Source organism: Palaemon carinicauda, chromosome 21, assembly GCF_036898095.1.
Source record: "Palaemon carinicauda isolate YSFRI2023 chromosome 21, ASM3689809v2, whole genome shotgun sequence".
Taxonomy (NCBI): domain Eukaryota; kingdom Metazoa; phylum Arthropoda; class Malacostraca; order Decapoda; family Palaemonidae; genus Palaemon; species Palaemon carinicauda.
Genome location: NC_090745.1, coordinates 81,254,759 through 81,274,838, shown reverse-complemented (window position 1 = coordinate 81,274,838; position 20,080 = coordinate 81,254,759). Strand labels below are relative to the sequence as shown.

At 47.4% G+C, this 20,080-nt stretch overlaps 1 protein-coding gene across 1 annotated transcript in view; it reads left to right on the top strand.

Moving 5' to 3' along the window:
- LOC137615007 (tafazzin-like) overlaps positions 1-20,080 on the top strand; it is a 96,897-nt gene that overhangs the window by 50,821 nt on the left and 25,996 nt on the right. Inside the window, exon 3 of the mRNA XM_068344641.1 lies at positions 17,180-17,308. Coding sequence (XP_068200742.1) covers positions 17,180-17,308 — 129 coding nt within the window. The remainder of the gene's footprint in view (positions 1-17,179; positions 17,309-20,080) is intronic.

Sequence of the window (20,080 nt, the reverse complement as noted above, 5' to 3'; positions counted from 1 at the left end):
GAGAGCTTCTCCCACGGCGCAGACTACTCAAGCAACCACACTGCGACATCTCTCCCGAACCGGGGCGTCGCTTCGGCTCCATGCCTGGAGACACTACGCCTCCTCCTCAAGAAGAGACAACCCGCTACAGTCGCGGTACGGAGGTCGCGTCATCTGCGATAGTCATCCACAGGGGTCTCCCAGGCAAAGTGAAGAGTCTAAGGTGGTTGGTGCCGTGGGAGATATACCTCTTCCCTTGAGGCCTCTTCTCCAGCAATAACGGTCTTATTGCCTTTCATCGGGAGGAAACTCCTTTCCGCTCTCGGCAATGAAGCCTGTCGCTCAGCCTTTCCCTGACCTTCAGGCTTAAAGGAATAACTTTTTCCTGCCCGCTGGATCTATCCTCGCTCATGCGAAGCTACGATCGTCCCTGCCCTAGTCGGAGGAAGACCTCCAACTTGGAGCATGGCTCGAACTTTTAGTCCTTTAAGAGATCTTCTCAAGACCCTTTACGACAGGCCTCGGATTGTATTCCGCCTTGGGTCTCCTGCTCACTCTGGCCACGGCCAGTGTGTAAGCAATCTTCTTGGTCTCTTACGACTCCCCCCTTTCTAAGGAAGAGGGGAAGGCAACATTCAGGCTCGCTCCTGAGTTGTTGGCTAGACTCAGAATCTGGGGGTCCCGGCCCTTCGGTCTGATTCATTCAAGATTTCGAGTCTCCATTCTGTATCTGATGTCCCAAGACCTTCTCTTTCTTGCCAGTAAAGGAATCGAGAGGTTAGCGCTGGGAACAGCTGCAGTTTGTCCTCAGTTGTAGCCGATTTGGGAGCACAATGAGGACATGGGGGAGAGTCACCAGTATACCTCTTCAGCCCGGACTCAAGGACATTCATCTCGACCTGTCTCCAGACCCTCCCCCGTCACGTCGCCCTACAGCACGATGTTGGATACATCTCAACGTCCCTCGCCTTCGAGTAATACTACTCTGTGACGCAGGTGCTACAAGCTGGAGTCTGGAAGCGTCTAATGACCTTCGCAGCCCGCTTCCTGCAGGGCGTGACCCACAGGAGTCTCGATACGTTTTCTATCGCTCTGTGGTGGCTACACAACAGCTGGTCTAACCTCAGGCTCCTTTTTGGACAGGTAGCAGATGGTTGAGGGCATTGTTATCAGGTTTAAGTCTGCATGAACGAAAGAAGTATGTCTGGCCCTTACTTCTTTCTTCATCATCCCCTCTACGGGGAAGCAGCATCCTGGTCTCTGCATAGCTGACCTCGAACCTCTGCAGGTAAACCATGCTTCCTTGTGTTCCGAGTATTGAATCAATACTGTCGCGTCCCCCATACCCTGACGAGGTGGTATTGGGAACGTCCTAACCCGGAGTTCCTTCTGGAACTCCAGGTCAACTGCCTAGGACGGGTCACACTTCTTCCTTCACACACAAGCTTACGTAGGCCACATGGTTCCTTGCGGAGATAGGAACTTGTGAGGTGCAGGGACTCCTTTTATCGAGTGCTACTCACTCGGATTCTGAGTCCCCGGGTAAAGCCAAAGCCAGTATGGCTGGGGACTTTCCACCCTACCTAAGGGGTAAGTCACCCTGTGTAAATAGCGTGGTTTGTATTTCGGTTACGGAACAAATGACAAATTCGAAGATAATTTGTATTTTTCCTAACCATACAAACCTTAGCTATTTACACACATTTGCCCGCCAGCCCTGTTCCCCAAGACAAGTCCTACCTCTAAGTGAAAGTGAGCATTCATCTGTGTGTGAGGGAGGGGAGGGGTAGCTAGCTACCACTCCCCTACCCCCCCGCTAACTAGCGCGGGGGTAATACACCCTCGTTAAATTCTAATGGTTCGCCATTTCAGCTGCGCTAAAAGGTAAACCCTGTGTAAATAGCTAAGGTTTGTATGGTTAGGAAAAATACAAATTATCTTCGAATTTGTCATTTTCTGGAATAAAATGCCCCGCCGTACATATATCACAGCTGAAGAAAGGAAACTTCCTGGCCATAAACCAATGAAGGACAGACTAACGCTCGCATTTTGTGCAAATGCCAGTGGGGACTTAAAAATTAAGCCCCTACTGGTATACCACTCAGAAAATCCTCGTGCCTTCAAGGCACAAAATATCACGAAGGAGAGGCTCTCAGTATTTTGGAAGTCTAATGCTAAGGCCCTTGTCATGAGGACCATATTTATTGAGTGGATAAACGTCTGCTTCGGTCCTGCTGTCAAGAACTATTTAGAAGAGAACGATCTTCCTCTGAAATGTCTCCTGGTGCTGGACAATGCCCCTGCTCACCCTCCTGGCCTCGAGGACATCATTCATCCTGACTTCTCCTTCATTAAGGTTCTCTATCTGCCACCAAACACCACCCCTCTCCTCCAGTCTATGGACCAGCAAGTGATTGCCGACTTCAAGAAGCTTTACACGAAGCATCTGTTCAGAAGATGCTTCGAAGTGACTGAAAGCACTCAACTCACCCTCCGTGAATTTTGGAGGGGGCATTTTGACATCGTTCAATGCCTGAAGATGATCGACACAGCTTGGAATGAGGTTTCACAGCGCACCTTGAACTCCTCATGGAAGAAACTGTGGCCAGCTGTTGTAGCAGAACGAGACTTTGAAGGTTTCGATCCCTCAACCGAAGACGAGGCCGTTGCTGATCCTGCCCCTGAGGGTGATATTGTGGAAATAATTTCAATCGGGAGGTCTATGGGGCTTGTTGTCGATGAGGCTGACGTCCATAACCTTATCGAGGAGCACAGGGAGGAGCTTACGACTGAAGACTTAAAGGAGTTAGAGGCAATGCAGTTGACGATCATTCAAGAAGAGCACAGCTCTAGTGGAGGCGAGGACAGGGGGAAACTGAAGAAACGACAACGTCAGAAATAAGGGAAGCTATCGGTTGGTATGAAAACCTTACGAGTTTCATTGAAAAGAAACACCCAGAAAAACTTCACACAATTCGTCTTATGCAGAGTGTTAATGATAAGTGTATGAGTCATTTTTAAATATTTAACTTAGCCGGTGAATATATAATAGCTGCTACTCAGCGGCTCGACAGAAAACACACTCAAAAACTCGCGAGCGATCGCTATGAAGGTTGCGGGTGTGACCACCAGCGCCAACTATCGGCCAGATACCACTCTTGCATGTAAACAAACCCTTCAATTCTTCTCTGTCGACCTTGACGACAAGACGTATCATTACTCGCTGTAGAACCTGGAGTTTTCTCAACATATTTGGTGAAGTACTTCATTTTGGTTTGAGCTTTCGCAGTGCAGGTGTTTTATCTTCAACTTAAATCTGGAACTCGTTTTTGGATAGATTTAATTTTTGATGACGTTGGATTGTTTTTTTTTTGGACTTTCTTTGACTTTTAAATGGCCGACCCTTCCCTTAGTACGGAAGTGTGTTTTAGGCTTTTAGCAATTATCTTATCACGTTATAAATTAATATAGATTTTCCTCTATATATTTTTTTTTATATCTCACCCGCCTTTATTAGGCCTCTTCGATTAGCTTTCCATTTATAATAAACATCAAGATAAATTTTAATGATTTGTTTATATGCGACCTTTCCTGAGAGTAGGCGGTCCTAACTTGGAAACCGAAGTTAAACAACGTTGAGCCCTTTCAATCGTAAATAACTTTTACAGAGCTAATGATTTAAAACTTATTAAATGAATATTTTTTAATAGATATTTTATGAAAGATTTTCTTTGAATAGTCTCCGTACTGTTTCAAAGATGAACTAACGTTTAGTTTATTTATGCTACGCAGTTTGCGCTCTATCGTTACGATAGAGAGAGAGAGTATCACGGTTTCACTTTGCAGAAAGAGTAAATCGATTCTGACGTTTTGTTCATTCTTCTTTCAAAGGTTAAATGTTTTAAATTCTATTTTAAAGGAACTTTTTAATTGAAAAACCTTTCAGTTTTTTCCTTTGGTCAAATAACCTGTTTTTTGACGAAACGTAATTGGGCTCTTCTCTTCGGTGCGAAATCAAGAGAGAGAGAGAGAGAGAGATAGAGACGGAGAGAGAGAGAGGAGAGAGAACGTTCCGATCTTTATTCTCGTCCCAAGCGAGTAACGTTGTTCTCGAGTTACTCTCGTCCCTAGTCTCTGTACGGGGAGAAAGGATAAAACGTTTTTAGTTTTTTATTCTCGTCCCAAGGCACTGTACGGTGAGAGATTGAAAACGTAGTTTTGAATGAACTAGTGTTTAGTCTCTTCCCCAGCCACTGATCTTTTTATCTTAAAATATGTTTACTGTTTTTTGCTTGTATTAATGTGCTTACATTATACGACTGATTTCGCAATTATAACCTTTTGATGAGGGTAGAATTGTGTGCTTCAGGTAGAAATCAGTTTTATTCATACCTAATGTGAATTGTTTAAAAATTTCGATTTCAGTGAAATAAGTGCAAAACAGAAAATCGTAGTGATAAAGTGATATTGCGCAAAGTGTTATCAGTGTTGCGACCGAGGGTTCGTCTGTTCGTGCCTGTCGCTCGCCTAGTTCGCTCCCAAGCCCAGGGGAGAAGTAATGTCGTACGACTTATGGGTTCGAGAGGCCTTGATCAGCGAACAGACATTCCCTCTATGGTATCAGGCGTATCTCACCAAGATCACCCCTACCATAAGGCGAGAGAGACGATTTTCTCCTCGTCATCCGAAGGCTTTTCGCATAAGAAACCGTGGAACAAGGTTTCGCGGCCCTTTAAGCGAAAGTCAGTCCTTTCAGGACAGGTCCAGCGTCCTGGTTTTAACTATTAGGACAGCTCTGACCCTATGCAGTCATCGGAAGACTGCTCGCCGCCTAAACAAAAGCGTAACACAGACTCCGAGAGTCTTTTTGTAGGCAAGGTTTGCAGTCACAGACGTTACCCTCGTCTCTTACCGCAACCATTCCCGTTGATCCTAAATGGGTTGTACGGCTAGACATGCAGAATAAGCTTGCCTCTCTTATGGAAGACTACTCTGCCGATAAGGTTCACGTTGATCCTAGCCGTTTATCTCATCGAGATCCTGGCCTTCAGCCGCCCAAACGAACCTTTGTGCGTCCTGTTGACGTTGGCGTAGCTAAGTCACGTCAGTCACGATATGTAGAGCCTCACTCGATGCGGTCACGTGTTGATTTTCAGCCGCATTTGGACGTTAGGCCGCTTCCTAATGCTCCTGTTGACGTTCAGGACGTTAGGCCGCTTCCTAATGCTCCTGTTGACGTTCAGGACGTTAGGCCGCTTCCTAATGCTCCTGTTGACGTTCAGGACGTTCGCCAGCCAGCGGAGTTGACTTGTTTTGACGCTGAGCGTCAACTACCGCAGTCTAGAGTTGTTTTGACTGCTCAGACTAGGCAGTCAAAACAGTCTCGAGTGGACGCCGAGCGTCCTCCCGCACCTGTTGTTGTTGACAGTTCACAGACTGTTAAGCAGTTACATGACGTTGCGTCCTGGTCCGCTACTAATGCACCAGTGCGTGTGGACTCTGCTTGTAAAGCATTGCCACCACGGTAGGTCTCTCCCTTGCTTGAGACTCGGCTATTGTCGGACAAGGTTCCTTCAGATAAGGAAGTTGCTGTTCCCCCTCCTACTGATATTCCCTTGAGGACTCTGTCAGGCGGAGAGGAGCCTAAAGCTGCTTAGCCCTCTATGGACTTTAAATAAATCATGCTGATTTTTAAGGATCTTTGTCCGGATCTTTTTGTAACTGCTGCTCCTCGTTCGCCTAAACGTCAGAGTTTACACTAGGCCTAGCTACTTCGAAGCCGTTGTTTTATAAACTAGTGCTCTCTCGCTCTTCTAAGAGAGCTTTACGTTTGCTAGGCGACTGGTTTATCACCAGGAGGAGTTTGGGGGAGACAGCCTTTGCTTTCCCTACTTTTAAGCTGGCTTATAGAGCGAGAGTTTGATATGACATGAGAGAAGTTCTCGGCTTGGGAGTTCCTGCCTCTGCCCAGATAGACTTCTCAAACCTCATAGACTCTCCCTGGCGCCTGGCCATGAGACGCTCCAAGATTTTACAGGTCGACTTCAGAGCTATTTTCGAGCGTTTGAAGTTTTGCTGTACAATTAGGTCATGCATAAACAAGGCTTTCAGGGATAGCTCCAATGATCTGACAGCCACGTTCTCTGCAGGAACAAGTCCCTCAGGGAAGGCTCCAATGATCTGGCAGCCATGTTCACTGCAGGAGTACGTAAGAGGCAAGTGCGCTCAATGTGTTCATTGTCAAGACAAACTTCACGATGAAGTCTACCAGGCTGTCTTGACAGCATTTATGGAAGGCGACTGAATGGTCTCTCTCGACCTTCAGGAGGCATACTTCCACATTCCTATACACCCGGATTCCCAACCGTTTCTGAGGTTTGTTTACAGGAATGTGGGGTACCAGTTTCGAGCCCTGTGCTTTGGCCTCAGTCCTGCGCCTCTCGTGTTTACGAGGCTCATGAGGAATGTGGCAAAATCCCTCCATCTATCGGGGATCCGAGCCTCCCTGTACTTGGACGACTGGCTTCTCAGAGCATCGTCCAGTCTTCGCTGTCTGCAGGATCTACATTGGACGTTGAGTCTGGCCAGGGAGTTGGGACTTTTGGTCAACCTAAAAGTCCCAACTGATCCCATCCCAGATTATTCTATATTTGGGGATGGAGATTCGCAGTCCAGTTTTTTTTCGGGCTTTTCCGTCTGCCACCGAATAGAACAAGCCCTGCTCGAAGTCCAACTAATGCTGAAAAGAAAACGTTTGTTCAGTCAGGAGTTGGAACAGTCTCGTAGGGACTCTCTCATCCCTGGAGCAGTTTGTCTCTCTAGGGAGACTACACCTTCTGCCTCTCCGGTTCCATCTAGCCTCTCACTGGAACTAGGACAAGACGGTAGAGACGGTATCATTCCCAGTCTCCGAACCAGTAAAGGCATGCCTGAAATGGTGGGACAGCAATATCAGTCTGAGAGAGGGACTATCCCTAGCAGTCAAGAACCCAAACCACGTGTTGTTCTCAGACGCGTCGGATTTGGGTTGGGGTGCGACCCTGGACGGTCGGGAATGCTCGGGTCTGTGGACCTCAAGTCAGAAGAGCATACACATCAATGGCAAGGAGCTATTAGCAGTCCACTTGGCCTTGATGATATTCGAAATCTTCTTCGAAACTAAGTGGTAGAGGTCAACTCAGACAACACCACAACTTTGGCGTACATCTCCAAGCAAGGAGGCACACACTCCTTCACGCTGCTCGAGATCGCAAGTGACCTTCTCTTATGGTCAAGAAATCGAGGCATCTCCCTGTTGACGAGATTCATCCAGGGGGACTTGAACGTCTTGGCAGACTGTCTCAGTCGGAGGGGTCAGGTGATACCCACGGAATGGACCCTCCACAAGGACATGGGCAAGAGTCTTTAGGCTACTTGGGGTCAACCCACCATAGACCTCTTTGCCTCCTCGTTGACCAAAAGGTTACCAATCTATTGCTCTCCAGTCCTAGATACAGAAGCAATCCACATAGACGCGTTTCTACTGGATTGGTCTCTTCTGGACTTATATGCATTCCCACCATTCAAGATAGTCAACAAGGTACTGCAGAAGTTCGCCTCTCACGAAGGGACAAGGTTGACGTTGGTTGCTACCCTCTGGCCCGCGAGAGAGTGGTTCACCGAGGTACTTCAATGGCTGGTAGACTTTCCAAGAAGTCTTCCTCTAAGGGTAGATCTGTTACGTCAGCCCCACGTAAAGAATGTCCATCAAAGCCTCCCCTCTCTTCGTCTGACTTCCTTCAGACTATCGAAAGACTCTCAAGAGCTCGAGGCTTTTCGAAGGAGGCAGCCAGTGCGATTGCAAGAGCGAGGAGAGCTTCTACCATTAGAGTATACCAGTCGAAGTGGGAAGTCTTTTGAGACTGGTGCAAGTCAGCATCTGTGTCCTCGTCCAGTACCTCTGTAGCCCAAATCGCAGATTTTCTTTTACATCTGAGAAAGGTTCGCTCCCTTTCAGCTCCCACGATTAAGGGCTACAGGAGCATGTTGGCTTTGGTCTTTCGACATAGAGGCTTAGATCTTTCCAACAATAAAGATCTCCAAGATCTCCTTAAGTCTTTCGAGACCTCTAAGGAACGTCGTTTGGCAACTCCTGGATGGAACTTAGACGTGGTCATAAGGTTCCTCATGTCAGACAGGTTTGAGCCATTACATTCAGCCTCCCTGAAGGATCTCACCCTCAAGACACTTTTCCTAGTGTGCTTGGCTTCGGCTGAAAGGGTCAGTGAACTTCATGCCTTCAGTAAGAACATCGGTTTTTTCTACAGAAAAAGCCACTTGTTCACTTCAACTTGGTTTCCTGGCCAAAAAATGAACTGCCTTCTCGTCCTTGGCCTAAATCTTTTGATATTCCTTGCTTATCAGAGATCGTAGGCAACGAACTGGAAAGAGTATTATGTCCTGTTAGAGCTCTTAAGTTCTATTTAGCTCGTACTAAGTCATTACGAGGTAAATCTGAGGCATTATGGTGCTCAGTTAAGAAACCATCATTGCCTATGTCAAAGAATGCTTTGTCATATTTTATCAGATTTTTTAATACGAGAAGCTCATTCTCACTTGAATGAGAAAGACCGATGTTTGCTTAAGGTTAAGACGCACGAAGAGAGCTATAGCAACCTCCGTGGCCTTCAAGCAAAATAAATCTCTGCAAAGTATTATGGACGCGACTTTTTGGAGAAGCAAGTCAGTGTTCGCGTCATTTTACTTAAAAGATGTCCAGACTCTTTACGAGGACTGCTACACACTGGGTCCATTCGTTGCAGCGAGTGCAGTAGTGGGTGAGGGTTCTACCACTACATTACCCTAATTCCAATATCCTTTTTAATCTGTCTCTTGAAATGTTTTTTGGGATGTACGGAAGGCTAAGAAGCCTTTCGCATCCTTGTTGATTTGGCGGGTGGTCAAAGTCATTTCTTGAGAGCGTCCAGATTAGGGGTTTGATGAGGTCCTGTTAGTATGGGTTGCAACCCTTTATACTTCAGCTCCTGGGAGTCTTTCAGCATCCTAAGAGGATCGCTGGGCTTCGTGAGGAAGACAGACTTACAAGGCAGAGTAATTGTCTAAGTCAACTTCCTTACCAGGTACCTATATATTTTGGTTTTGTTATATTGATAACTGTCAAAAACTCTTAGCTTATACGCTGTAAACTTAATTAACTCTGGTCTCTACCCACCGCCTTGGGTGTGAATCAGCTATTATATATTCACCGGCTAAGTTAAATATTTAAAAATGATATTTTAATTATAAAATAAATTTTTGAATATACTTACCCGGTGAATATATAAATTAAAGGCCCTCCCTTCCTCCCCAATAGAGACGCAGCGGGACGAGAAGAATTGAAGGGTTTGTTTACATGCAAGAGTGGTATCTGGCCGATAGTTGGCGCTGGTGGTCACACCCGCAACCTTCATAGCGATCGCTCGCGAGTTTTTGAGTGTGTTTTCTGTCGAGCCGCTGAGTAGCAGCTATTATATATTCACCGGGTAAGTATATTCAAAAATTTATTTTATAATTAAAATATCATTTTAGGAATATGTTGAGGAATCGTCAGAAACAGGCTTCTTTGGATAGATATTTCTCCAAAAGAGAAATGTCAGAAAGTAAAGACGATAATAGTGATTCTATCAAAAAAGCTAAAAAAGAGTAATTTTTTTAAGTTCTAAAAGAAAATCATAAAAAAAAAAAATTTCAAAAGACAAAAATAATAAAAAAGTATTTTTAATTTTAAGTGTTTATTAGTAAGAATAAATTTATTATTAAGTGTACATAACATAATTAGCATTGATACGTTTTTATATCTACCGTCTACTCCCCCTCTGCCTCCACCCACTACCAGCTTAAGTCACGTCACTCCAAAGGTAAATAAGATTTAATTTTTCCTTTACAGTACTGTACAGTATATAATTTTTATTTATAATGTTATTTAATTATATACTGTACAGTACTGTACATACATGTATATTATATATAAGTATACTGTAGTACAGTGGTTACTATACTACTGTATTGTATTTTGTTGCATTCTAATTTTCAATGTTTTTACCAGGGGTTTTTCACGCATTAACTATTCTATTGCCCGCCATACGACATTTTCACCATACGATACCAACTCCGGAACGGATTAATGTCGTATGGCGGGGGCCTACTTTATAATAATAATAATAATAACTGGTTTAGTACCTCAAGGCCCTTAATGGACAAGTAGCAGAAGGTTGAGAGCTTTAGTTACCCAGTTTTAGTCTAAGTGAATGAAAAGGAATGACTTGCTCTTTTCTTTTCTTCATCCGACCCTCTCTTGGGGAAATCAGCATCTGGAGTCCTCTGCACAGCTGACCTCAACCACTGCAGGTAAACCATTGTTCCCTTGTGTAACCTAGTATTGTCCCAATACAGTTGCGTCCTCATACCCTAGCGAGGTGGTACTGTATAACTTCAGCAAAGCTGGAAGACTAGCCATAAGACTTTTAGTGAGGTATAATTACCCCACCGCTAGTTAGCGGTGTTGGGGTGGGGTGGTTTGTGCTGACTGCCCTGTTCACACACCTGGGTTGTCTTGTTGTCTATCACTTTTGCTTTTGGCTGGGTTGAGAGTAGACATCGTCTCTCTCCACTCATGTTTACTGGCTGCCATTTGACTCTACCATGTGACTAATCTTTTTCTATTTCTTTTTTTTTCAGATGTGATTGTTTCTTGTTCTAGGTCAGTATGGAACTTGTCTTGGACCTGAGGAGTGGAAATATGGCACCTGCATGTCTCAGGTTGAGACCGACCGACGAGGATGTTGGTGTACACATGAGGATACCTGGGTTTAATACTGGGAGTGGTGATCTTCCGAGTGGGAGATGTTTGTTAGTAGGAGGAAGAAGTTGAAAAGGAATTCATCTCCTTCAGGGTCATCCTTGAAGAGGAAGAAACCTTAGCCTTCTTCTCCCTCTCGATCTCTGCCCGAAGCTCCTCCTCATTCACCCTGTGCGGGGGATCGATCAAGTAGGAGCGGTGACCCTTTAACGCTTGGACAACCCTTAAGGGGGAACTCCACCGCCTCCCCTAGTGATGTGGCGCTGCCCTCTTTCTCAGGGGATTCTTTTACAGTTGATGATTTACTCCATCTGTGGCCGTCCTTTGGTATCACTGGTCCCCCGTCAAAGGTATGTCTCCCTGAGCTTCTATACTTGGGGAGATTGATTTTGATCCTCCTCTTAGAGACTCCGAAGGTAACGCACTGGCGGAGTCCCAAGCGGCCCTTCTCGTGGAAGTCTCTGCTTCTTCACCATCACTCACTGACTTACCCTGCAGCAGTTCCTGATCACAGACCTCTCCCTTGATCTGAGCTTGCTCAGCTGGCAGAGGGAGGGCAAAGTCCAACGCCTGTTCCTGCTTCTCACAGTGGCTCTCCCGTTCATGGGTTCGGTCCTCCCCACAGTGGTCTCTGCCCCATGGGACTAAGAGAAGGATGTTGGATTTGTTCATGTCTTCCTCTAGTCCTTCAGAGTGTGGTTTTTTTGAGCGTGAGGATGAGGTAGCTCATAGGCTGGGTGCAGCCACAATACCTCGCCAGCAAGTTCAACACTTCCAGTGACTGTCCTCCTTCACTTGCCCTTCCAGTTGGTTTCTCCCAGCTGTCTCGTTTCGCCCAGCAGACTCATCTCTCCCAGATGACTTGTCTCGCCTAGCACACTTGTCTTGTCCTGTCTTCTCGACTTGCCCAGTTCCTGCTTCAGATCTTCCTAGGAGCCCTCGTCACACTCCCGAGTTAGACACGACGATCAACTCAACATCGCCGACTTCAAGTGAGCGATCTTCTCGTTATCAGAGAGATCTCACCATCAACAATCAGCCCTTGCTACCTCAGCTCGCAGCATCGAGAGCAGAGATGACCTACGTGATCCAGAGTGATCCCTCAATCATCGTTCAACATCATCCAGATGACACTACTCTCCAGCTCGTGTCCAGTGCCCATGACTCTTTCTCCCTTATTACAGGTGTGGTCATGCTTGGGGTTACCGGATCCGCTCTCCAATGATAACCTGCTGCAACTTCTTCGCCGTGGTGATAGTATGCAGCCCTCGTCGACATCAGAGGTGGATCCTGTTGCTTGTGTCGATCTTGTTGTGTCAGAAGCATCGTCCGCTGCCCATCCTACCGATGCTCCTGCCCCTTCGAACTATTCCGGTGTTGCTGGAGACTGCTCTTCCCCCCTTGCCGAACATCCTTCGACGGGGAAGCAAAGTCCTTCGTCCATCTCTGATGCGGGTGTTTCTCCCCCTTGGTGGCGGTCGCTTATAGAGACTCCTCTGCGGACGACTGCTGCTTCTAAAGGTCAGGTTGCTGATCCATTGACTCCCCGAGGGTGTCGTTGCTTTCGTCGGGCTCGCCCTCCCTTTTGCATTAGATGTGTGTCTTCACCATCAGTGGAAAGGCTCCTCTTTGGCTCTTCAGCTTCATCAACAAATCCTTCCTCCGCAGAAGAGCCTCCTCGTCCGTCCTTATGACGATACCGTCGCTAGTCCTTGGACTTCGGCCTTGGACTCTCCTGTGGATCGTGCGCTATCCCCTATGATGGATGTTTGTCCTCCTAAACGGCACATCCGTGATCCAGGTCTTCTTACTCGCCGATCTGTTTCTCGACGTCTTCCTGCCTTGCCGTCTCCATTCCTGACTCCTCCAGTTCTGTGCCTGCCTGCTTGCCGTTTGACCACGCGTCACACACCTGCGCGTCATCCTGCTCGCGCTCGCTCGTCGTCAAAGTGTCTTTTGCCAGTGCCCCAGGTCCCTGCTCAACGCTCTCCTGCCCGTCAGCGCATTTGCGCGCCATCTAAACATCTTCCAGATCGTGCTCCAGCTGTACGCCAGCGCACCAATGCTCACCAACACGCTAGCGCTCACCAGCATGTCGCCGCTCGCCAGCACCCCATCGCTCTCCAGCACGTCAGCGCCCTCCAGTGCACCAGCGTTCTCCAGCACCCCATTGCTCTCCAGCACGTCAGCGCCCTCCAGCGCACCAGCGTTCTCCAGCATGCCAGCGCTCGCCAGCTCGTCCGCACTCTCCAGCGCATCAGTGCTTGCCAGCTCGCCCTCCCGTTTGCATTAGATGTGCGTCTTCACCATCGGTGAAAAGGCGCCTCTTTGGCTCTTCAGCTTCATCAACGCTTCCTTCCTCCGCAGAAGAGCCTCCTCGTCCGTCCTTATGACGATACCGTCGCTAGTCCTTTGACTTCGTCCTTGGACTCTCCTGTGGATCGCGCGCTATACCCTACGATGGATGTTTGTCCTCCTAAACGTCACATTCGTGATCCAGGTCTTCTTACGCTCCTATCTGCTTCTCACCGTCCTCCTGCCTTGCCGTTTTCGTTCCTGACTCCTCCAGTTCTGTGCCTGCCTGCTTGCCGTGTGACCACGCATCACTCACCTGCGCGTCATCCTGCTCGCGCTCGTTCGTCGTCAAAGTGTCTTCAGCCAGTGCCCCAGGTCCCTGCGCAATGCTCTCCTGCCCGTCAGCGCATTTGCGCGCCATCTAAACATCTTCCAGATCGTGCTCCAGCTGTGCGCCAGCGCACCCATGCTCACCAAAACGCTAGCGCTCACCAGCATGTCCGCGCTCGCCAGCACCCCATCGCTCTCCAGCACGTCAGCGCTCTCCAGCGTACCAGCGTTCTCTAGTATGCCAGCGCTCGCCAGCTCGTCCACACTCTCCAGCGCATCAGTGCTTGCCAGCTCACCTTCCCTTTTGCATTAGGTGTGCGTCTTCACCATCGGTGAAAAGGTGCCTCTTTGGCTCTTCAGCTTCATCATCGCATCCTTCTTCCGCAGAAGATTCTCCTCGTCTGTCCTTACAGTATGACGATACCGTCGCTAGTCTGTGAACTTCGGCCTTGGACTCTCCTGTGGATCGCGCGCTATCCCCTACGATGGATGTTTGTCCTCCTAAATGGCACATCCGTAATCCAGGTCTTCTTATGCGCCGATCTGCTTCTCGCCGTCCTCTTGCCTTGCCGTCTCCGTTCCTGACTCCTCCAGTTCTGTGCCTGCCTGCTTGCCGTTTGACCACGCGTCACTCACCTGCGCATTATCCTGCTCGCGCTCGTTCGTTGTCAAAGTGTCTTTTGTCAGTGCCCCAGGTCCCTGCGCAATGCTCTCCTGCCCGTCAGCGCATTTGCGCGCCATCTAAACATCTTCCAGATCGTGCTCCAGCTGTGCGCCAGCGCTCACCAGTGCACCAATGCTCACCAACACGCTAGCGCTCACCAGCATGTCAGCGCTCGCCAGCACCCCATCGCTCTCCAGCACCCCATCGCTCTCCAGCACGTCAGCGCCCTCCAGCGCACCAGCGTTCTCTAGCATGCCAGAGCTCACCAGCTAGTCCACACTCTCCAGCGCATCAGTGCTTGCCAGCTCACCCTCCCTTTTGCATTAGATATGCGTCTTCACCATCGGTGAAAAGGCGCCTCTTTGGCTCTTCAGCTTCATCAACGCATCCTTCCTTCACAGACGAGCCTCCTCGTCCGTCCTTATGATGATACCGTCGCTAGTCCTTGAACTTCGGCCTTGGACTCTTCTGTGGATCGCGTGCTATCCCCTACGATGGATGTTTGTCCTCCTAAATGGCACATCCGTGATCCAGGTCTTCTTATGCACCGATCTGCTTCTCGCCGTCCTCCTGCCTTGCCGTCTCCGTTCCTGACTCCTCCAGTTCTGTGCCTGCCTGCTTGCCGTGTGACCACGCGTCACTCACCTGCACGTCATCGTGCTCGTGCTCGTTCGTCGTCAAAGTGTCTTTTGCCAGTGCCCCAGATCCCTGCGCAACGCTCTCCTGCCCGTCAGCGCATTTGCGTGCCATCTAAACATCTTCCAGATCGTGCTCCAGCTGTACGCCAGCGCTCACCAGCGCACCAATGCTCACCAGCATGCTAGTGCTCACCAGCATGTCAGCGCTCGCCAGCACCCCATCGCTCTCCAGCGCGTCAGCGCCCTCCAGCGCTCCAGTGTTCTCCAGCATGCCAGCGTTCGCTAGCTCGTCCACACTCTCCAGCGCATCAGTGTTTGCCAGCTCACCAGCACGCCAAGGCTCACCAACGCGTCAGTGCCCTCCAACACGACAGCACTCACCAGCACGTCAGCACTCTCTTGCATGCCATCGCTCTACGGCTCGCCAGCGCTCTCCAGCTCTCCAGTGCGTTAGAGCTCTCCTGCGCGCAAGCGCTCTCTAAAACGTCAGCATTCTGCAGCGCTCTCTTGTGCGTCAGCACTCACCAGCTCGCCAGCACTCTCTATCGCGCAAGAAGGCTTCTCCTCCCCTCGCACAGACCAGACGTCATCAACAGGCAGTACCAGACTTCAACTTCAAGGAAGCCGCACCATCAAGAGGACAAGAAGGAACGGAAAGGTAAGTGTTTGCTCTTCAGAGGGTCGCATTTAACTGTTTTCCATCACCCCATTCCCCTCCCTGCAAATGCATTACAGCGCAACCACTGAGGAAAGAGGGGAAGGGCACCTCAGGGGAGCAATGAATAAATCCCTAACAAATGGAGCAACATCATCAGAAAATCGTCCAGGTTAAGTTTTGGGACTAAACTGAAAGCAATGAGAACCTCAATAACATCTTTCAAAATGAGTTGACTCCCCTCCCCTCCTGAGGGGTGCGGAGACTGTGGATACAATTGACAGCCTTGGAGATCAAATCAATATTCCTGAAAGTACTGATAATCATCAAACAGATCAATGTATTGCGAAAGGCAACCAGAGCACATATAAGAGGAAAAACCCTCTATTGATCGTCTTTTTGACGTCCCACAAGGTTTGGTGCCTTCACTTAAACAACAGGTTTGAGACCTTCTCCATCTCCTCACTCAGGAAGCAACCAACAATCTAGAGGATTTACATCTTTGCAACGTGAGGTCACCAAGATGCTACCGGAAGCAGATTCAACTCTTCAAACCTCAGCTCTAAAACCTGTTCATCTTCACAGGTGTGTAAAGAGATCCTTAGTAACAAGATCTCCTTCTGGCTTTGTGTGGCAATAAGGAAGGTGCAAACCCAAGCCGACGGGGAACTGGAAAAGCCTGTTCATGCATGTGAAGTGCGAGTGAGAGAAACACTAGCCTTTAGGAAGAACCTGTCAGTTGGGCAAATCTCAAAGGCAGGAGTCTGAGAAAGCCAGACAACCTTTACTGAGGGAATGTACCCACAATTCCTCTGATATGTTTTTCCTAGGACCTGCAGTAGCGCTGAGCAAGTTGTGTAGTGTACAGATGAGAATAAGAATGTCTGGCCTTTATTCCTCTTTTCTTTTGCCTTGCATGGGGTGCAGCGGTCAAACCATTATGTTGCTTGATGCCAGTTAGCTACCATACCAATTGACTATTCTATTTTTAAGTTAGAATAAGTTTTTCCCCCATTCTCCCGATATGGGGAAGGATGGATATAATGTAAGTCCATATCTTTATTTTAGCTTTACATTAAAACCATCATATCACTTTGGGATATAGATATCGTCATGGCTGTCTGTCTTATGACAGGAACTTGGCCTATCACCTAGAATTAAGGTCTTAGGAGGTGAATTGGAATCCTGCTCCTCCTAAGGTCCGAGTGTTTAACATCCTGGGAATTTAAACCAGTCAGTTTAGTTATAGTGATTTCCTCCCACCAATGGATAAGTCTCCTATTAAAAGACGAAGGCTTGTATCCTTGTAGGAACAAATTGCAAATTATTTTAAGTAATTTGTATTTTTCCTAACTATATAAACTTGAGTCTTTTAAGTGACACTTCCTGTCTCACCCACCCCAAAAATTGTAAGTGAAGGTCAAAGTGGCTTACCAGTGTGCTACGTGGGGTGCGTATTCCCTGTCACCTGGCAGTAAGCAACACCTCGTTATAATTTTTAACAACCAAGATCCCAGCTTTTCTTAAATTGTACCCCTATTAAGGGACTCAAGTTTGTAAAGCTAGGAAAAATGAAAATTATTTTAAAATATATTTTGATGTTTCCAAATCCAGAATAGTCCTGATGGAAGTAAGAATTTTACCCACTGCTAAGTTAAATTTATTATGAAATCTGGACTGACATTATCCATGTTTGAAATTTTTGTGCTTAGTCCAATTTTCAAAAATGACAAAAATATTTTTAAAACTCCAGTATCAAGTGAAGTTACCTATTTTCCCAGATTGTTGTAACACGGTACATAGTCATAACTTACAGCAGTTGATAGATCTTGTTGCAAATCGGCCGGCAGGTGTTCCACTGGTCACCGTCAGTAATCATTACTCATGCCTAGATGATCCTGGATTGTGGGGTGAGTATAAAAATCAAATTGAAATTAGATAACTAATAATGCAATTTTCTGATAACATAAAACAAGGATTTTGTTCACATAGTGTCCTTTGTCTACAGAGTTGGTGGGGTAGTGCCACATTCTTCCAATATTTTGTTCTACTAATTTAGAAATACTGCTATATTGTGCGCATGCCATCAGTTTTAAAGAATCTATTCCTGTTCCTACATGAATAGAAACCTCCGTCCTTTACATAGGATATGACTTCATATGTGCATTAGAATGACCTTCAAAATGGTAGGCAAGTTAGGAGTTCCACCCTAACTGCTGTTTCAACTGTTATTACAAATGGTGTACTGTGCATTGTGCTCTTTGGTTTTTTATAATTGTTGTATGTTCTTTTGGGAGACTTTGCCATTATGAAAACTGAGTTAGCTGAGATGAGTAGTGTCCTGTTGTACGGGTAAGATACACAGTTGTTCCCATACTAACAAACATTTCGTTGTTTATGTGGATACACTGTCGGTGGAGCTGGAAGGCAGCCATTAGATATAAAATGCAAGGTGGGGGTTACCCAGCCACCCATATATACTCTCACAGCTGTGAGCTACATCACTTACTTTTTTCTGGTAGAGAGCGGACGTCCCCGCTCTCTCCCTTCAAGGCTTAGCCATTAATCATTATTGCTTTACGCTCATTCTTTTTATTTACAGATGTGACTGTGTTTTTAACCTGATGCTCCACAAAATGATGTGGCCGTTTTCAGATGTCAAGGTTTGTCTCTGCGAATTTATTGGAAGGAATCCTCTGCACTGACAACTCCTCTTATGGGTAACCTCTCCCGTCCGAGAGTTGGGTTTCTTTTTTCCCCAGGTGGGAAAGAATTTTTAATTCTCTCTTTGTGTCTTCTTTAGCACTTACAGACAACATTGGGGTGCAAAGTTAGTGGCTGTAGCTGCGGCTGACGTCTTAGCTGTTTAAGAGGTCTGCCTCCCGTTCATCTTACTATTGACTCCTGCTGACGACGAGTCTTTCGCCTCCTGCTGACGACGAGTTTTTTCACTTCCTGCTGACAACGAGTCTTTTCGTCTCCTGCTGATTTCCCTGTTGAAGATTCCAAGGCTACGAACGATTGTCAACCCACAGGTTGCTCGCCAATCGCCAGATGGACGGATTATTTTCTCCTTAATGATCGCAGGGGCAAGACTCAAAATGAGATCTGAATTTATTCTGATCAATGATTGTAGGGGCGAGACTCATCACCTTGTCTTCCTGGTTGGTCAGGATGTCGTTTGCGACAATCCAATGATGAGCTCAGAATTTATTCTGTTCAATAATTGCAGGGGCGAGACTCATCACCTCGTTTTCCTAGTTGGTCAGGGTGTTGTTCGCAACAATCCGATGTTAGACACTCGTCAGGGCGTCATAATTGATGATCAATGATCGCCACAGAGATCGTAACGATCTCGGGACCGAAGGCTATCACGATTTCAAAGCTTTTCTTCTTGAAGACGAACACCTGTTCGGTTTCTCCTTCGGGAGATTGGTCCGGCAAGATTCCCATTCAGGCAATCCCTTTGGGGAAAACTCAGAAACAAGCCTTGGCTTTTTCTCAAGCAACACTTTATGTTAACCTTCAGTTTGAGATAGAGCTTGTTGAAGGGAAACAGAGTGTTGTTTGGAGGTTCGCCTCCAGGTGTGAGATATTCTCCTTCCAACGGAGAGTCTCTACACAACCCTTGATTACGCTCACGATCACGAGCCAGACGCTCACGATCAGCAAGAAGTGTCCTACAAGCTTTAGAAGTTTTTAATTTCAATAATCCTATAGTTTTAAAGATTTTAGAGTGGCTTTTATTTATTGGTATGAAAGGTATAACAGTTAGTTGTTCCGTAACCGAAATACAAACCACGCTATTTACATGGGATATTACTTTCGGCGTAGCTGAAATGACGAGCCATTAGATTTTTAACGAGGGTTAACTACCCTCTCGCTAGTTAGCGAGGGGGTAGGGGAGGGGTAGCTAGCTATCCCTCCCCCCTCACACACCGGTGAACTGATTCACTTCACTTCAGACCTGTCTGTCTCACCCTCGCATTTTTGACAGCCTTAATTTGTTTGTTTTTTCTTACAGCTTGTGTGCTTGGAAGTTGGCCTCCAGGCCTCCATCCATCATGCGGAAGTGCCCTGGACTTCCCGACCGCCCTTGTGGAACGTTCATGTCGGCGGTCGAGACCGACCCTCACTCCTTATGTCCATACTGCCGAGGTCAACGGTGTGAAAGGAATAAAACTTGTAGTGAGTGCAGGGAGTGGTGTACCTCCCAGTGGGAGAGGTTTTCCCGGCGACGTAAGAAGAAGTCTAAGCGTGACCTTTCTCATTCAAGGGGTGCCTTGAAGAAGGAAGGTTCCAAAGACTCTTCTTCCATTGCCCGAACCTCCTCTGAAGCTCCCACTCGATCGGTCTCTCGCGAGGGGCCGTCGAGTGGTAGCGTAGGCCTTTCTGTTGTTGACCAACCTCGGGGTTCGGGAGAGGGAGTTGCCTCCCATAGCGAGGCAGCTCCTCCTCCTCCACCTCCGGGGGAGGATTTTGATGTTGATGATTCTGTGTCTAACAATGATCTTTTGCAGCTTTGGGCTTCCTTGGGGCTTAAGGGCTCGCCCTCCAGGGAAGCCCTGTTTGACGTGATCCGGTTGGGTGCAGCTGTCAAACAGTCGCCGGTAATAGCAGAGGTAAATCCTCTGTCTATTGTCGACGTTGTTGTGGCAGAGGCTTCCGACGGGTCGGGCCAA